Source organism: Oryzias latipes, chromosome 6, assembly GCF_053564925.1.
Source record: "Oryzias latipes strain Hd-rR chromosome 6, Olatipes_Hd-rR_3.1".
NCBI lineage: Eukaryota > Metazoa > Chordata > Actinopteri > Beloniformes > Adrianichthyidae > Oryzias > Oryzias latipes.
This window is the reverse complement of record NC_136242.1, coordinates 30,454,693-30,468,121: the sequence shown is the minus strand read 5'-3', so window position 1 is coordinate 30,468,121 and position 13,429 is coordinate 30,454,693. Positions and strand designations below refer to the sequence as shown.

The window sequence follows — 13,429 nt, the reverse complement described above, 5'->3', positions numbered from 1 at the left end:
GCCACCAAGCCATAGACCTTGTGGACATCCCATAATTTAAAAACTTCCTTTGGATATCCCCGGTTCTATAAGTGGATTTTGAACTTTTTTTTCCCGTCCCATAAGAAATCTGTCAACGATCCCTAAAATTCATTTGCGGGCAAATTTTGGTGAGTTTTTGGCGGGAGTGACATTTTCGGCGCAGTAAGAAAACATCACCAAATACAAATTGAAAACTTCCACATTTTTAAAATCAATCTGGTTCTTGCAGTCCAGGACTGCGGCAGAATGTAATAAACCACATTTGAAAAAATAAAATAAAAACCTAAACATAACAGATGAAGTTTAAGTTTAGTCACTTTTCTTCTAGAAATTAAACAATTCTAAAAATTAAACAAAGAACCGAAGAAGGCATTGATGTGTGTTTTTACACTGAACTGTGCTATACAACTTTGCTGAATTCAACGGCCTAGTTTGGACGGCGAAGACCCTTACGACCTGTAGGACCAGGTCAAAAGGTCAAGTGTTGGCAGTTTGATGGAAACTCAGAGCGGCACACACACCTCCTGTTTTAATACTTTATATAAAATGCAGACAAATCCACACATCAGTCCGTTCACAGTGGCGTCTATGTAGCAAACTTCTTCTGCCGTACAGGCGGGGGCAGCTGAGACACGATGTCCGCCAGGGGGCGCTCCACCACCACCAGAGAGCTGTCGTCCAGCAGGTCTACGCTCAGGAGGTGCTGGGGGACAAAAAAATCCATTTTAAAAAGTTTTGAATTCTACTTATTTATTTATTTTTAAACCTGCTAACTTAGATGCTACAGAAATGAAACTGAGTCCGATCAACAGAAAAATATTCATGTCCGTGTTTTCAGGCCGTGTCACACAGCCACCACGTACATTTTGATCTTTTGCACGTATGAAAATTGGTGAGAAGTGAATGGATATACGTGAAAAAAGTTGTGACATTTTCACAGATGTTTCACGAATGAGTCATGAAAGAAGTGATTCGTGTGGCAAAGCTTCAATAAATCCATTAAGAGAAACTAAAACAAACTTTTTTTTTTTTAAAATCAGTGCTCAGAAGAGTTCCTGCAGGACATTTTCAGTCTGGTTTGGCTTCACGCGACATCCCAGCTGATCTAAAGGAGGACTGAGCCCAGCCTGAGGCTCGTACCTGGAACATCTTGCAGATTTTGAAGGCGTGGCTCTCTTGGATCCTCTTTTGTGGAGAAATAGTCTTCAGATCCATCTGGTTGTAGAGCTTCTTCCTCGCCTGTGGCAGCGGCTGCATGAGGGACAGACACAGTCAGAGATGTAACTCCAATCCTCTTAACCTCTCAGCTTCTCCTCATGGCTGCGTTGGTGTCAGATCCTTCAGACCTCTTAACTTTTCTGCACGCACTACAAAAAACCTTAATTTCTTTACATTTGTGAGTAGCTTCCAGTGTAATGACCACATTTTACTTTACAAAGGCGTTGGTGACTAAAAAGGTCAAATTTCACAGACAGAATCACTTTTTATATAAAAATATAGAAAATTCATACTTGAAATTAAACAAAAGAGAAAAGCACCAGACAAAGAGATTTATTTACATTTCTTGGCTTGTAGAACGATTAGACTGTTAGAATTTGGTTTATTTTATCTGCATTGATAGAGTTCAGGACGGCAGTTGGACTGGAAAAGAGGATTAAAACAGACCGACGTGACACACGACTCGTACCAGACTCTGATCGATGATGCAGAACATGAACGCGTCGTGCAGGAAGACGTGCGCCGGCTTGTTGCGGTTGAAGGCGATGTGTGTGATGGGCGTGTCCCTCTGCAGCCACAGAGGATGCAGCCCCTCCCTCTGCAGGCTGCGGCTCCACGCTGTGTACTCCTTCAGCTTCAGGGAGAACTCAAAGATCTGCAGCCACAGACGCACAACAGCTGCACACCACCGTTTGTGACCCGCTGGACAGAAGAGGAGCGGCGGCACTCACCTGCTGGTCGGCGTGCGCCGACAGGAGGTGACCGGTCGTCGGGTGGATGGCGATGGCGGTGGGGCAGGAGCTGTAGACCGGGAGCGTACAGTGGAGCTGGAAGCAGCAGGACAGTTTGGCTGAAGAGGTTTGGTAAGACATCCCACAGCGGACGAACAGGTAGGAACTCACTTTGAGTTTGTGGAGGTTGAAGACGTGAATCTGGCCGTCCGTGTGTGCAGCGGCGAGCCAATTCCCGTTCTCGCTGGCAGAGAGCAGGTGGATGGGCTGAGACGAGCCTGGAAATGACGGAAACGCTGAAAACACCCTTTTAAATGCAGCGATAAAGGCTGGAGTTCCACTGATACATTCAAGGTGACGTGCAGATAACCAAAGGCCCATTTTTGCCAGAGACGACCAAAGTACAAAAACATAGCATCATTTATGACACAAAACATGCATTCTACAAGAACTTAGTGAGGATAGAGAGGACACGGGGCCTGTTGGCAAAAGTTTAGGATATTGATGGTAAGTAAAACCATTTTTAAATCAATTCCTTGTCGTAAACACTCGTAAACACTCCTCCGGAAGCCAGGGGGGGAGAGAGGAGGAACGCAACAAACAAGCTGACGATCAGGAGACGAACTCCCCACGCAACGCAAGGGAGACGCACCGCAGGCGGCCTGCAGATGGACCGCAGACGCACCGCAGGCGGCCTGCAGACGGACCGCAGGCGGCCTGCAGATGGACCGCAGGCGGCCTGCAGATGGACCGCAGACGCACCACAGGCGGCCTGCAGACGCACCGCAGGCGGCCTGCAGACGGACCGCAGGCGGCCTGCAGACGGACCGCAGGCGGCCTGCAGACGGACCGCAGGCGGCCTGCAGACGGACCGCAGACGCACCACAGGCGGCCTGCAGACGGACCGCAGGCGGCCTGCAGATGGACCGCAGACGCACCACAGGCGGAGCGCAGACGCACCGCAGGCGGCCTGCAGACGGACCGCAGGCGGCCTGCAGACGGACCGCAGGCGGCCTGCAGACGGACCGCAGGCGGCCTGCAGACGGACCGCAGGCGGCCTGCAGACGGACCGCAGGCGGCCTGCAGACGGACCGCAGGTGGCCTGCGGACGGACCGCAGGCGGCCTGCGGACGGACCGCAGGCGGCCTGCAGACGGACCGCAGGCGGCCTGCAGACGGACCGCAGGCGGCCTGCAGACGGACCGCAGACGCACCGCAGGCGGCCTGCAGACGGACCGCAGGCGGCCTGCAGACGGACCGCAGGCGGCCTGCAGATGGACCGCAGGCGGCCTGCAGATGGACCGCAGACGGCCTGGAGATGGACCGCAGACGGACCGCAGGCGGCCTGCAGACGGACCGCAGACGCACCGCAGGTGGCCTGGAGCTGGACCGCAGACGCACCGCAGGTGGCCTGCAGATGGACCGCAGACGCACCGCAGGTGGCCTGCAGACGGACCGCAGACGCACCGCAGGTGGCCTGCAGACGGACCGCAGACGCACCACAGGTGGCCTGCAGATGGACCGCAGACAGACCAGTGGGAATCCAGTGTCAGACTTTTTTCATCAAGACTCGCAAAATAAAAAAATACAAAGGAATTAAATTCCTATTATTGGATTTTTTTAGCTCAAAGATTACAAATTTCTGTGAGAAAACATTTTTCTGTGTAATAACTTTAGTTTTCCGTTTGGGGTTTTTATTCTTTTATTAGAACTTCTGTAAGAATTCAGATTAAAGTTTAGAGGTGCGACCTTTGGTAACCTTATGAAGATTGACCTAGGTGTTACTTTAGCTGGAGGTTATTTAGGAAAGAAGGCAGCGGACTAACGGTTGGATGAAAATGACGATGGTCCCCTTTCAGTGCTTTCACACTGCTGCTCCGCAGAAATTATGTCAGAGAAAACACAACAGCATAAAATAAAGACCACTGGGAACACTTCTAAACCAGCTCAAAAGGTGATCGGTGCAGGTCTTTATCTCCAGCAGATAAAAAAAAAAGCTGCTCCTCTGAATCTCCTTCCATGGATCCAGGAACTCACCAGACTTTGGTTTGAGCGTGTGAAGGTGTTTGCACTGCAGCTGGTCCAGCGAAGCGACAACGACGGAGGCCTGAGCCGATGAGGCAAAGAGTCTGGATGAGTCAGAGGAGAAGCAGAGCTGGTGGACAGAGTGTAGCTCCTTTGGCAGTTTGGACACCTGGAAGACGAGAGGAACGAAAAGAAAAGACACGAGGAAGAGGAGAGGACATGTTTGAGAATAGATTTAAGGATAGAGGAAAGAAAATTAGCATCATTTACTGAACATTTGTAGTAACAACATCAATTGTGACTAGTACTAGAAGTATTTTTGAGGAGTGCATCTTTAAACGACTAAACTCTAATGTTTGCTCTTGGTTCTTTCACTTCTGCCCCTTCATGCTTTGCAGGTAGAACTCCTGGTTGTTCCAGCCTTAAGCCCAGCTGCCTGTCTGCTTTGCAGCGTTTATCTGTGCAATCTAACAGATCTTTTTACGAAGCGTCGCTTTTCAGTAAAGGGTCATTTTTTAAGAGGACGATGGAGGTTTTTGAGGCTTTGACCGCACCTTCTTGATGCTGATGTTCCCGTTGCTGAGCTGCAGTTTGTACAGACGAACGCTGGAGACGGTGGAGAAGGCCACCCAGCTCCCACATGGAGACACGGCGCTGCAGCAGATGTGATCCTCTCCCTGAGAAAGAGAGGTGGGAGGGGGGCATGCCGTCAGAACGGTGTGATGCCGTGACTGAAATTCAACACGGATTTGAAAAGCTGCACACAAAAACAACACAGACCTTGTTCTGGAGCTGAAGCAGCTTCTCTGGATTCTTCATCACAGGCAGACGATCTCCAGCCTGTCCTGGGAACAAAGACCGGCATCTTTATGAACGATCTTAGTCCTATTTTCTTTTTTTTCAGCAACACAGTCAGAGAAAAGCAAAGGAACCTGCACTTTTTTTCTTAGTTTGAATTTACGGAAACTATTTTTGGGCACATCATCACTTCCAAACACTTGCTTTTTAAATTTCTCTAAGGAAAAAAAAACTTGTTTAAAAAAAAAAAAGCTTTTTCAATTTTAAATCTAAATGGAATTAAATGTAAAGTACTTTATAAAGAGCTTAAAGTTACAGCTTTGTATTTGTAAGTCAAGCCTGAAATTTTCAGGAATGTGACAAAAGTTTGAACACGTCAGTTTTTAAGAAAGTTTTAGGGTCACCATGAAAATAATAAAATACATTAATTTAAGAAAATAAACCAGTAAAATTATTATTAAAAAGTTGTATTTTTGCAAGGAAAAAGGCACACTTTTTCAAAAATATATTTGGTTGTGCAAAACTCCATCCACAACCTTCTTCTGAGAGGCCTGAAAATGCTCTTTCATTGGTTATTTTTACTTTTTTACATATTTTCTTAGTAAACAGAATTTTGCACCATTAAATTTATGACTATTCTTGTAAATTCGCACGTTTATCATCATAAAACATTGACTCTTTTACTTATAACTCTGAGTTTATTCTTGTAAAATTTCGTTTTTTCCCCCTCATAATTTTACAACCATTTTTTGGGGTAAATTTTAACTTTTTTCCTCACAAAATTGCAATTTTTTCCTCACAATTTCTTCTCGTACTTGTTTTTATTACTAAAATCTTTGGTGGTCCTAATAGTCTTGTAACGTTTTGTTTAAATGTAAATAAAAATTTGAGATTTTTGTTGATGTTTTGTTCTGTGACATTTTCTCAGGAAAAAAAATTAAGGATGAAATTTGCCTCAATTTGTCTTTAGGACACAGAGGAACTCGGCGCCTTTGTCACACAAGCAGCAGCAATGTCTGCTGAAACACTCTAAAAATACGGCAACAATTCATGATTCCATCAAACAACAGATTCCATTTCCTTTAAAACCAATTCTTTTGGTTATTTCAAACATTTTCACATCGTTAGTAACTTGAAGTGAGCAAAGGTGGAGCGTTTATGGATCATTCTTCAACATGCAGGTCACGTTCTGCAGAGCAGCTGGACTCTAAAGGATGAAGATCCTCTGAGTGTTCTTCAGTTCCAACAACTGATGTTGAGTCAGGTTATTTTGACGAAAAATGGCTTCTTTAATTTCCAGCTGATCTGTCCACAATGGAGAGTCCATCAGCCTTCAGGTGAGCTGCTGGTCCAGGCCTGATGTTGTGGCTCTTCTGTGCTATGATTTTTGTCTTGACTGCACTGGATAACACGGACCTCGTTGGTCTGCTTCTCCTCCGTTGTGTTCTTAGGGTGGACCAGTATTTGTCTCAGTTTAAAGGTAACAGGAATGTTTGAAGATCCTGCAGTTTAGGCACAAGGTCAAATGTTGCCCTCCTTCCTTCTTGGGCTCCTCTTCTTGGGTTTCACCAAAGTCCAGCTTTTCCATCCTTGACACCGGCGTTCTGGTTTCTGTTGCGATGTTCCGATACCTCCTAGCTTTGAGATCCTCTGAAGTGTCTGTGGGTTTCCGGTTCAATGAGGTTCTCATACCGACTCATATCTCACGTTGGACTCCCACCATCACAAACGCTTTTAGCACAGAAATCACAACGGCAAAGAGGACTGAAGGAAAGACTCAGAGGAGCAGCCAAACATCTCCAAGATCAACCTTTAAAGTCCAGTTGACATGAAGAACAGAATCATCTAAACTTTTACATTTCTTACAGTACACGTTATGGGAAATGTTTTTTTTTTCTTCTTTAAACTCCGCCCTGTTCTGCAGGAACCTGTGTGAACACGGAGAACTTTGCAGGAGGCGATGGTCCAGCTCACCCTTTGCGCTGCTCTCCCCCAGCCTCCACAGCTCCAGGTGATCCGGGAACTGGAACAGCAGGAGTCCGGCTTTCTTGGCACAACAAACCAGACTTTTCTGTGAAGATGAGAGGATGGAGCAGATCACTATAGCAACAATGTACACGACTCCATTTTCACTTAGAAAAAAAAAAGCTTTACTTTGTAAAACAAATCCTTCAGAGTAAAAACTCCAAAGTTTCTGTTCTCTAAACACTCACGTGCGGGAACAAGATTTTACGCAGCGCAGACTCCTTGGTGTTTTTCTCCACCTTATCCAGCAAAGGTCGCACCACCAGCTGGGTGTCCATACCTGCAAGGAAAAATCATCTTCAATTAACTAATTTTATTCCAAAGGAAATGAGTGATTTTCACACTGTTTCTGGTCCATTCAGAATTAAAGGAAACTTTTATCACTCTAGATTCCTTTTTATTTTATTTTTCCCTTTACTCAAATATTGAGACACTTATTAACTAGCGTGCTTTTAATTGGGTGAGTACTACACGACCTAACATTAAGCTGCACTTCCTCCAAAAGGAAAAAAGAGAATAACAATTTAAACTTTCATTAAAAAATAGAAATATCAAAAAAACTGCAGATGCATCCATTGGATGTTAAGAAACATATTTTTGGTCCATATCCAGAGAAATTTGCAACAGATAAACACTGACCTCCAGAAACCACGGCAGTGTCCGTGTGAACCAGCGCCCGTACATCGTGGGTGTGGTTCTTGAAAGTTCTGGTTCTGACCCACTGATTGTTCTCCTGGCCCATCGTGGAAGCCAGAGCCTGGAACTGGACCACGGTGCCTTCGGATGTCCCAGCGATCACGCTGCTCTCATCCTGCAGGAGAGAAACGATCAGGCTCACTCTGCAATGACAACGACACACTCCCACCAACCCACGCACACACACACACCTGCGACACAGACAGACCCAGGACGTCCCACTTGGTGATCAGGTGGCTCCTGATCAGAGTTCCTGTCACCGCATCCCAGATCTGGACTTTTCCAGCAGAGTCGCCGCTGATGACGGTGTCATTGGACAGGAAGGCCACACTCCAAACCACCACCTCGGTGTTCCGCGTCGTCCCCAACCCTCGCTCCACCAGGAGCCGATGCGTGGCGTGACCTGAGGTCGACGCCAAATGTTCAGAACAGTTTTAGAGAGAAGCTTTCTGGATTTTACCACCAAAAAACCCAAATTTAAAAATAAATAAATGTTCTTGATCAAATGAATCAACCAAACACCAAAGGGGCCACAAACAGACGCAGATAGAATGTGATAAATGTAGGGATGTTTGGCCCCGACCCGATTCACTCATTTAATTTTGAGTATCTGCAGATATTGAGACCCACACAATAAAAACCCAATAAAACCCAATGAAAAAAAGAACCTATGCTAAATAAACAGATCCGGGTTGGTCCCTATTTTTATTATATTCACCTTCTTTTATTTTATTATTATCTTTATTATCTATCTTATATTATTTAAAATCAAGTAAAAACGGTGCAACTATTAACTAGTAAAAAATAGATAATGGGAGGGATTTTGTTATTGTAAAGACGTTTTCAGGTGCTAAAACTGCACAGTTCCTGAGGATCAAAGACGACCCAAAAATTTGTGTAAATGTCACATGGGTTTTAGGGCGGTCCGGTTCTGTGAAGATCTCTTCAGGGTGGACTTACCCGTCTCTGCATCAAAGATTCTGATCATGTCGATCATTCCAGCAGCAATCTGTGCTCCAGACGGATGCCAGGACAGGGATATGATTCGACCTGGAAGATCACAGATCAGCTGACTGGACTCAGTTCTGTAGGGATTCTGCTTAAATGTTCTGAACGCTGTCTGTAGGACAAGTCAAAAAAGTTTCTCCACACCTTTCTGTCTGTCGAGGTTTCTCTGGAACTGAATCCCTTCCTCTAGGATTTCAAACATCTTCACGGTTCCGTCCTCGCAGCCCACCTGTCACAGAAACATCTGTTGGTCTCAGAGCTGAAAGCTCAGTGAAGCTCAACATAGTCGTCCGCTTTACTGACCCCCAGCAGGGTTTCCTGGCTGTTGCAGCTGATGGTCCAGATGGGTCCTCCATAAGCCTCCACGCTGTACCGCGGCCTCAGCTTCTCCAGGTCATACTCTATTATCTCTCCACTCAGACCAGCACTGAACAGACGCCCCCTGACCCAACAGAGAGCCTCGATGGCTCTGTCGCTCCGCCCAGGGATCACCTGAGCGTCGGAATGAGCGCAGACCCAACGGTGAGTTTCTCTGATGCTCCGATAAGACCTCCAATCGCATCAATAAAGATCGGGGAGCTTACCTTCTCTTGAAAGTAGTTGTCAGCAAAGTTGAAGATCTCCACCGCGCCGTCACCCCGAGCCACAGCCAGCCGCTGCATGCTGCCATTGAACGCCATGGCCCGGATGGCGCTGGGCATGTAGTCAAAGAAGCGGACCCGGTGCACCACGAACTCCCCCATTGAACACTAAGACGGGAAACAAAATGGAGACTGAGAGGAGGGATGGAGAACATCCAAGCAGCTGTCAGGAGCTGCAGGCCTGGGGAGCTTTCTGGATCATCAGAGCAGGTGTTTGCAGAAATGAAGAAAACTGAGATGTTTGCCTGCAACCTGGAGCGGCTTTGAACAGAAAAAAAGTATTTTCTTCTTCTTTTTTCTGGAACATTTTGTTCATATAAAGGAGGGAAAGCTATCTTGCATTTCCAAAGCAAATCCCCACAAATAATGCTGTAACATGATTAGAATATTTAGCAAAACCATAAACAGAAACTCACACTCATCTAAAATGACAAGAACTGCTCTGCTCTTTTTCTCTTTACTTGAGACAAAGTCAAATGTCCTCCTCAACATGATAATGTTAATTTCATCACTAAAGAGATCAAGCGAAAGAGCAGAGCCAGACAATATTTGTCTGTTGGTTTGTTGTTTCTCAGTCTATAAAAAGACATTCTAGTTTAAGTGCTAGATAAAGAAACTTGTTTTTAAAATCAGATTCTAGACAACTGATTTAGCCAAGAATAAGGTTGTTTTCAAAAGAGGTACATCTATATAATGATAGTGATACGATTATTTAAGACAATTATGGTAAAAAAAAAAAAAAAAAAAGACCAAATTGAATACAATTGTTGATTTGTTGCCTATAACCAAAAATAATGTACCGGAAAGGTTTCTAACTCAAACTGAATATGGAACAGATTTTTTTGGGAAAAATGTTCATATTTGTGTGATGTTTGCGGACTTCAGAGATCTACAGTTAAGAATAAGCAATCACAAGACAAAGCTGTCATTGAGATAAACAGCATTTTGCTTTTTTCTGGGTTTAACTTAAGCAGATCTCATTTGATCAATACCGAACTTCAGAAGAAAGTCCGCGAGATATGTGACTAACATGCTAACAACTGCGGCTCACGCGCTCAAACAGTGACGCTCCTTGCGGAATAACGACAACACACCGGAAACCTCCAAAACTCTAGAACCAACACTTACCGAGTTTCACGGCTCGAACTATGTTCAGCCAAACGAAGCACGTTTCAAAACATCGGGAGCCACGTTGGTAACCTTTAACCCGGAAATAAAAGAGAGAAAGGCGGAAATACGTCATCGCGTTGACTGTACGTCGCTCTGGCGGGAACGTCACCTTTTTCAGCAACATGAAAACCCAAATCTGACACAGCTTCGAAATGTGTATCACAAGCTTTTTAATTTTAGACTAAATTAAAGATGGTTCAGATATTTGTAAGGTAAGAAAACAAACTTTTATTTCATTAGTTAAATTTTTTGTCTCGCTAGGAAAACGGTATATTTGTTGTTTAAATTAAAACCTGCAGCATCCTTCGAATATTTTCGTAGAAATAACTAGTTAGAGTGTTTTAATCTCTTTTAAAAATGTTATGTTTAAATTTACTTTTTTGTGTAATTTTGCTTGCCAGTAAAAAAAAAAAAAAAAACAAGTGGATCAATTTTAACGTCATGTGAACCATAATAATCAGAATCAGAATTACTTTATTGATCTCCCACACGTGGGAAATTTGTTTGTTACTGTAAGTAAATGACAGCATAAACATGCAACACTAAGAATAAGAATAATATAAAAACAGACAAAAAGTAACATAAATGTATAAAATAAGGTGGTAATATTCAAAAAGCTATTTACAGACAGTGCAGGTAAATAGATGTGCAAATAAGTTTATCCGTTGCATTGTGAGTTATTGTACAGGGTTATTGTGTTGGGTATGAAGGATTTCCAGTACCGGGCAGTTTTGGAGCTGTTTATCCAGCACAGGGTGGAGAGGATGGTCTGACTCTGGGTTGTCCATGATGGATAAGATCTTGTTCAGTGACCTCCTCTCCATCACTGCTTCCAATGACAGAACCCGCCTTTCGGATCAGCTTGTTCAGTCTGTTGGTGTCACCGACTGCAATGCTGCTAATATAATAATGTAATACAAAATGTTTAGCTAAAGTTGGGCCCTATTGTTTGAAAGAGAAAAGTTTATTTGATTTTACAAGGGAATAGCTTAAAAAAAGAATCTGTAAATGATGACGCTTTAATATTGTAAATGAAATTTTTTTTTAAAAATAACATGCTTACGTATCAAAACATAGCAAAAATATTAAAACGGAGAACCTGCATCATAAAGAGTTTCAAATAAACGTTATTAAAAGTATAAAAATAGTAGAATTAAAACACAGATTTTAGCTTTACCTCTGTGATTTCGATCTAACATTTATCTTACAAAAATTACAACTACCGGGATTCATCTCTGTAATCTTTTTATTTACAGTATACATTAAATAATTCAATAAGTTAGTAATGTGGTGATGAGATGATTTAAGTTACTAGAAACTGCAGAGAGCAACATTTCAAAGGTTTAAATCTCACGAAATGAAGTCTTAATCCACCGCCCATTTCAATTGTCACAGCAAGAGAACACATTGTGTTATATTTTTGTGCCATCGTTCTCAAAGTCTAACTTTAAAGCACATGAATTTCTAAAGAAAACTTTTTGATCTGTTAAAATCATTTTATTTGACTATTAGTTTGACTTTCATGAATTTCAAGCTGAATATTGAAATATTATTCTGTGGAACAAACAGGCTATTTTAAAGGCTTGTTAAGCAGCTCACTCATGATGAACGTACGTTTTTGTTCATCCTTACACATCACCGAAAATCATTCAACCAACCTCAAACGTCACGGACTGAAACAAAAGATTTAGCAAGAATCAAAGAATGTACCTATTTTTGCTCTGTAGGTATTGTCTCTTGCCAGAAAGGGTGTATTTAGAGCACTAATGTAGTTAATACATTGTCAGAGAAGTGGCATTTGTGGATTATGAAATATATTTTGAAAGTAGCGGTCTCCTTCCAATGTTCTCAAATGAGTCATGGACAAGTCTTGTTTTAGGTTTGGTCAGATGTGGAGTTTCAGAGTGACTCACTCTCGTCTTGTTTTCAAAGACAGTAGATGTGTTGCTGTATCTGCCTTCATAAGACTGGTGTGTATCTCCTGCAGAAGCAGTGTGGATGGTGGTGGTCCTTCAGAGTGGCTGCTGGTGGAGCTGCAGGGAGAGATGGTGTCCCGACACAACTCTGGTCTGGCTGGAAACGTAATGGGTGACCTGATGTACACCAAAGAGGTACGGACAGAGTTCTAAATACAAACCAAAACGATTAGTCTAGACTCTGGTAACTCCAATAACTTCCACAGATAAAGCTTGTTTGACTCTTTGTCATGGCTGCTATGCAATATTTCTCCACCAGGGGGTGCCGGTGCTTATTGTTGGTCATCACATTCTGTACGGGAAGCAGGTCAAACTGGACAAACCCTTCGCCGTCCTCATGAAGCACTCGGGTCATTCTCAGGACAGCCATGATGATGCCATGGAAACGGACCAGCGGGACTCCACCTCGTACTCGGTGAAGGCACTCATCAAACGGAAGCTGATCTTTAAGACGCGCCCCAAACCCATCATCACAAATGTGCCCAAAAAGGTGTAGCGTGAGCTCGCCCTCATGAGCAGCTTTACCTGTCAGACTGAAGCTGGCAGCAGTTCGGTTCTGCTGATGGATCCCTGTGAGGCTGACAGAGGTTCAGATGTTGTAAATGTTCTGAGGCGTTCTTTCTGAACGACACTCACTTTGGTTCCTGTGTGGTATTCAGTTTTGTGCCTGTACAGAGATGCAGAAGAATTCTTAGAGTCTGACATATTTATGAACAATCATCTGTTTGATGTTGAACATCTGAATGATTCTTTAAATAAAACTTGCATCGACAAAAATGGTTTTTGCTTTTGAAACCGTCAACCTCATGGGATTGAGTAAAAACGAAGCCCATTTTAGGATGAGACTAATGAGCACAGATCAGTCTGCCTGCCTAAAAAAAGAAACTTGGACCAATAAAGTTCCACTTCCACTAACATGGAAGAAAATGTAAAACTATAAAAAGAACCTCCTTAAGGTTGCCATGAATAGATAAATAAATAAAACTCCCAAATCTTTGTGGTTAGTTTTGGTGTGAAATCTCACTCTTTAGCATGGGAGTTGATGGGAAATTCTTCATTTTTCTAGCGGCATGTTAAGGAGCATCAATATTTGGTACTTCCTGTCTTTATTAAACTCAGTT

General features: G+C 43.5%; 2 protein-coding genes across 2 annotated transcripts; one reads left to right on the top strand and one right to left on the bottom strand.

The window, feature by feature from the left end:
• Positions 1-543: 543 nt before the first annotated feature.
• utp4 (UTP4 small subunit processome component) lies at positions 544-10,427 on the bottom strand. The gene is made up of 17 exons (XM_004069802.5): positions 10,291-10,427; positions 9,106-9,270; positions 8,825-9,013; positions 8,666-8,750; positions 8,474-8,563; positions 7,705-7,916; positions 7,457-7,628; positions 7,006-7,097; positions 6,767-6,863; positions 4,775-4,839; positions 4,549-4,671; positions 4,007-4,163; positions 2,142-2,248; positions 1,971-2,066; positions 1,709-1,894; positions 1,162-1,272; positions 544-724 (listed from the first exon to the last, which is right to left on the bottom strand). Exons 2-17 carry the CDS (start codon positions 9,262-9,264, stop codon positions 608-610), a joined length of 2,058 nt encoding a protein of 685 aa, XP_004069850.1. The 5' UTR covers positions 9,265-9,270; positions 10,291-10,427; the 3' UTR covers positions 544-607.
• chtf8 (CTF8, chromosome transmission fidelity factor 8 homolog (S. cerevisiae)) lies at positions 10,389-13,085 on the top strand. The gene is made up of 3 exons (XM_004069803.3): positions 10,389-10,544; positions 12,320-12,443; positions 12,568-13,085. Exons 1-3 carry the CDS (start codon positions 10,525-10,527, stop codon positions 12,802-12,804), a joined length of 381 nt encoding a protein of 126 aa, XP_004069851.1. The 5' UTR covers positions 10,389-10,524; the 3' UTR covers positions 12,805-13,085.
• The last annotated feature ends 344 nt before the right edge of the window (positions 13,086-13,429 follow it).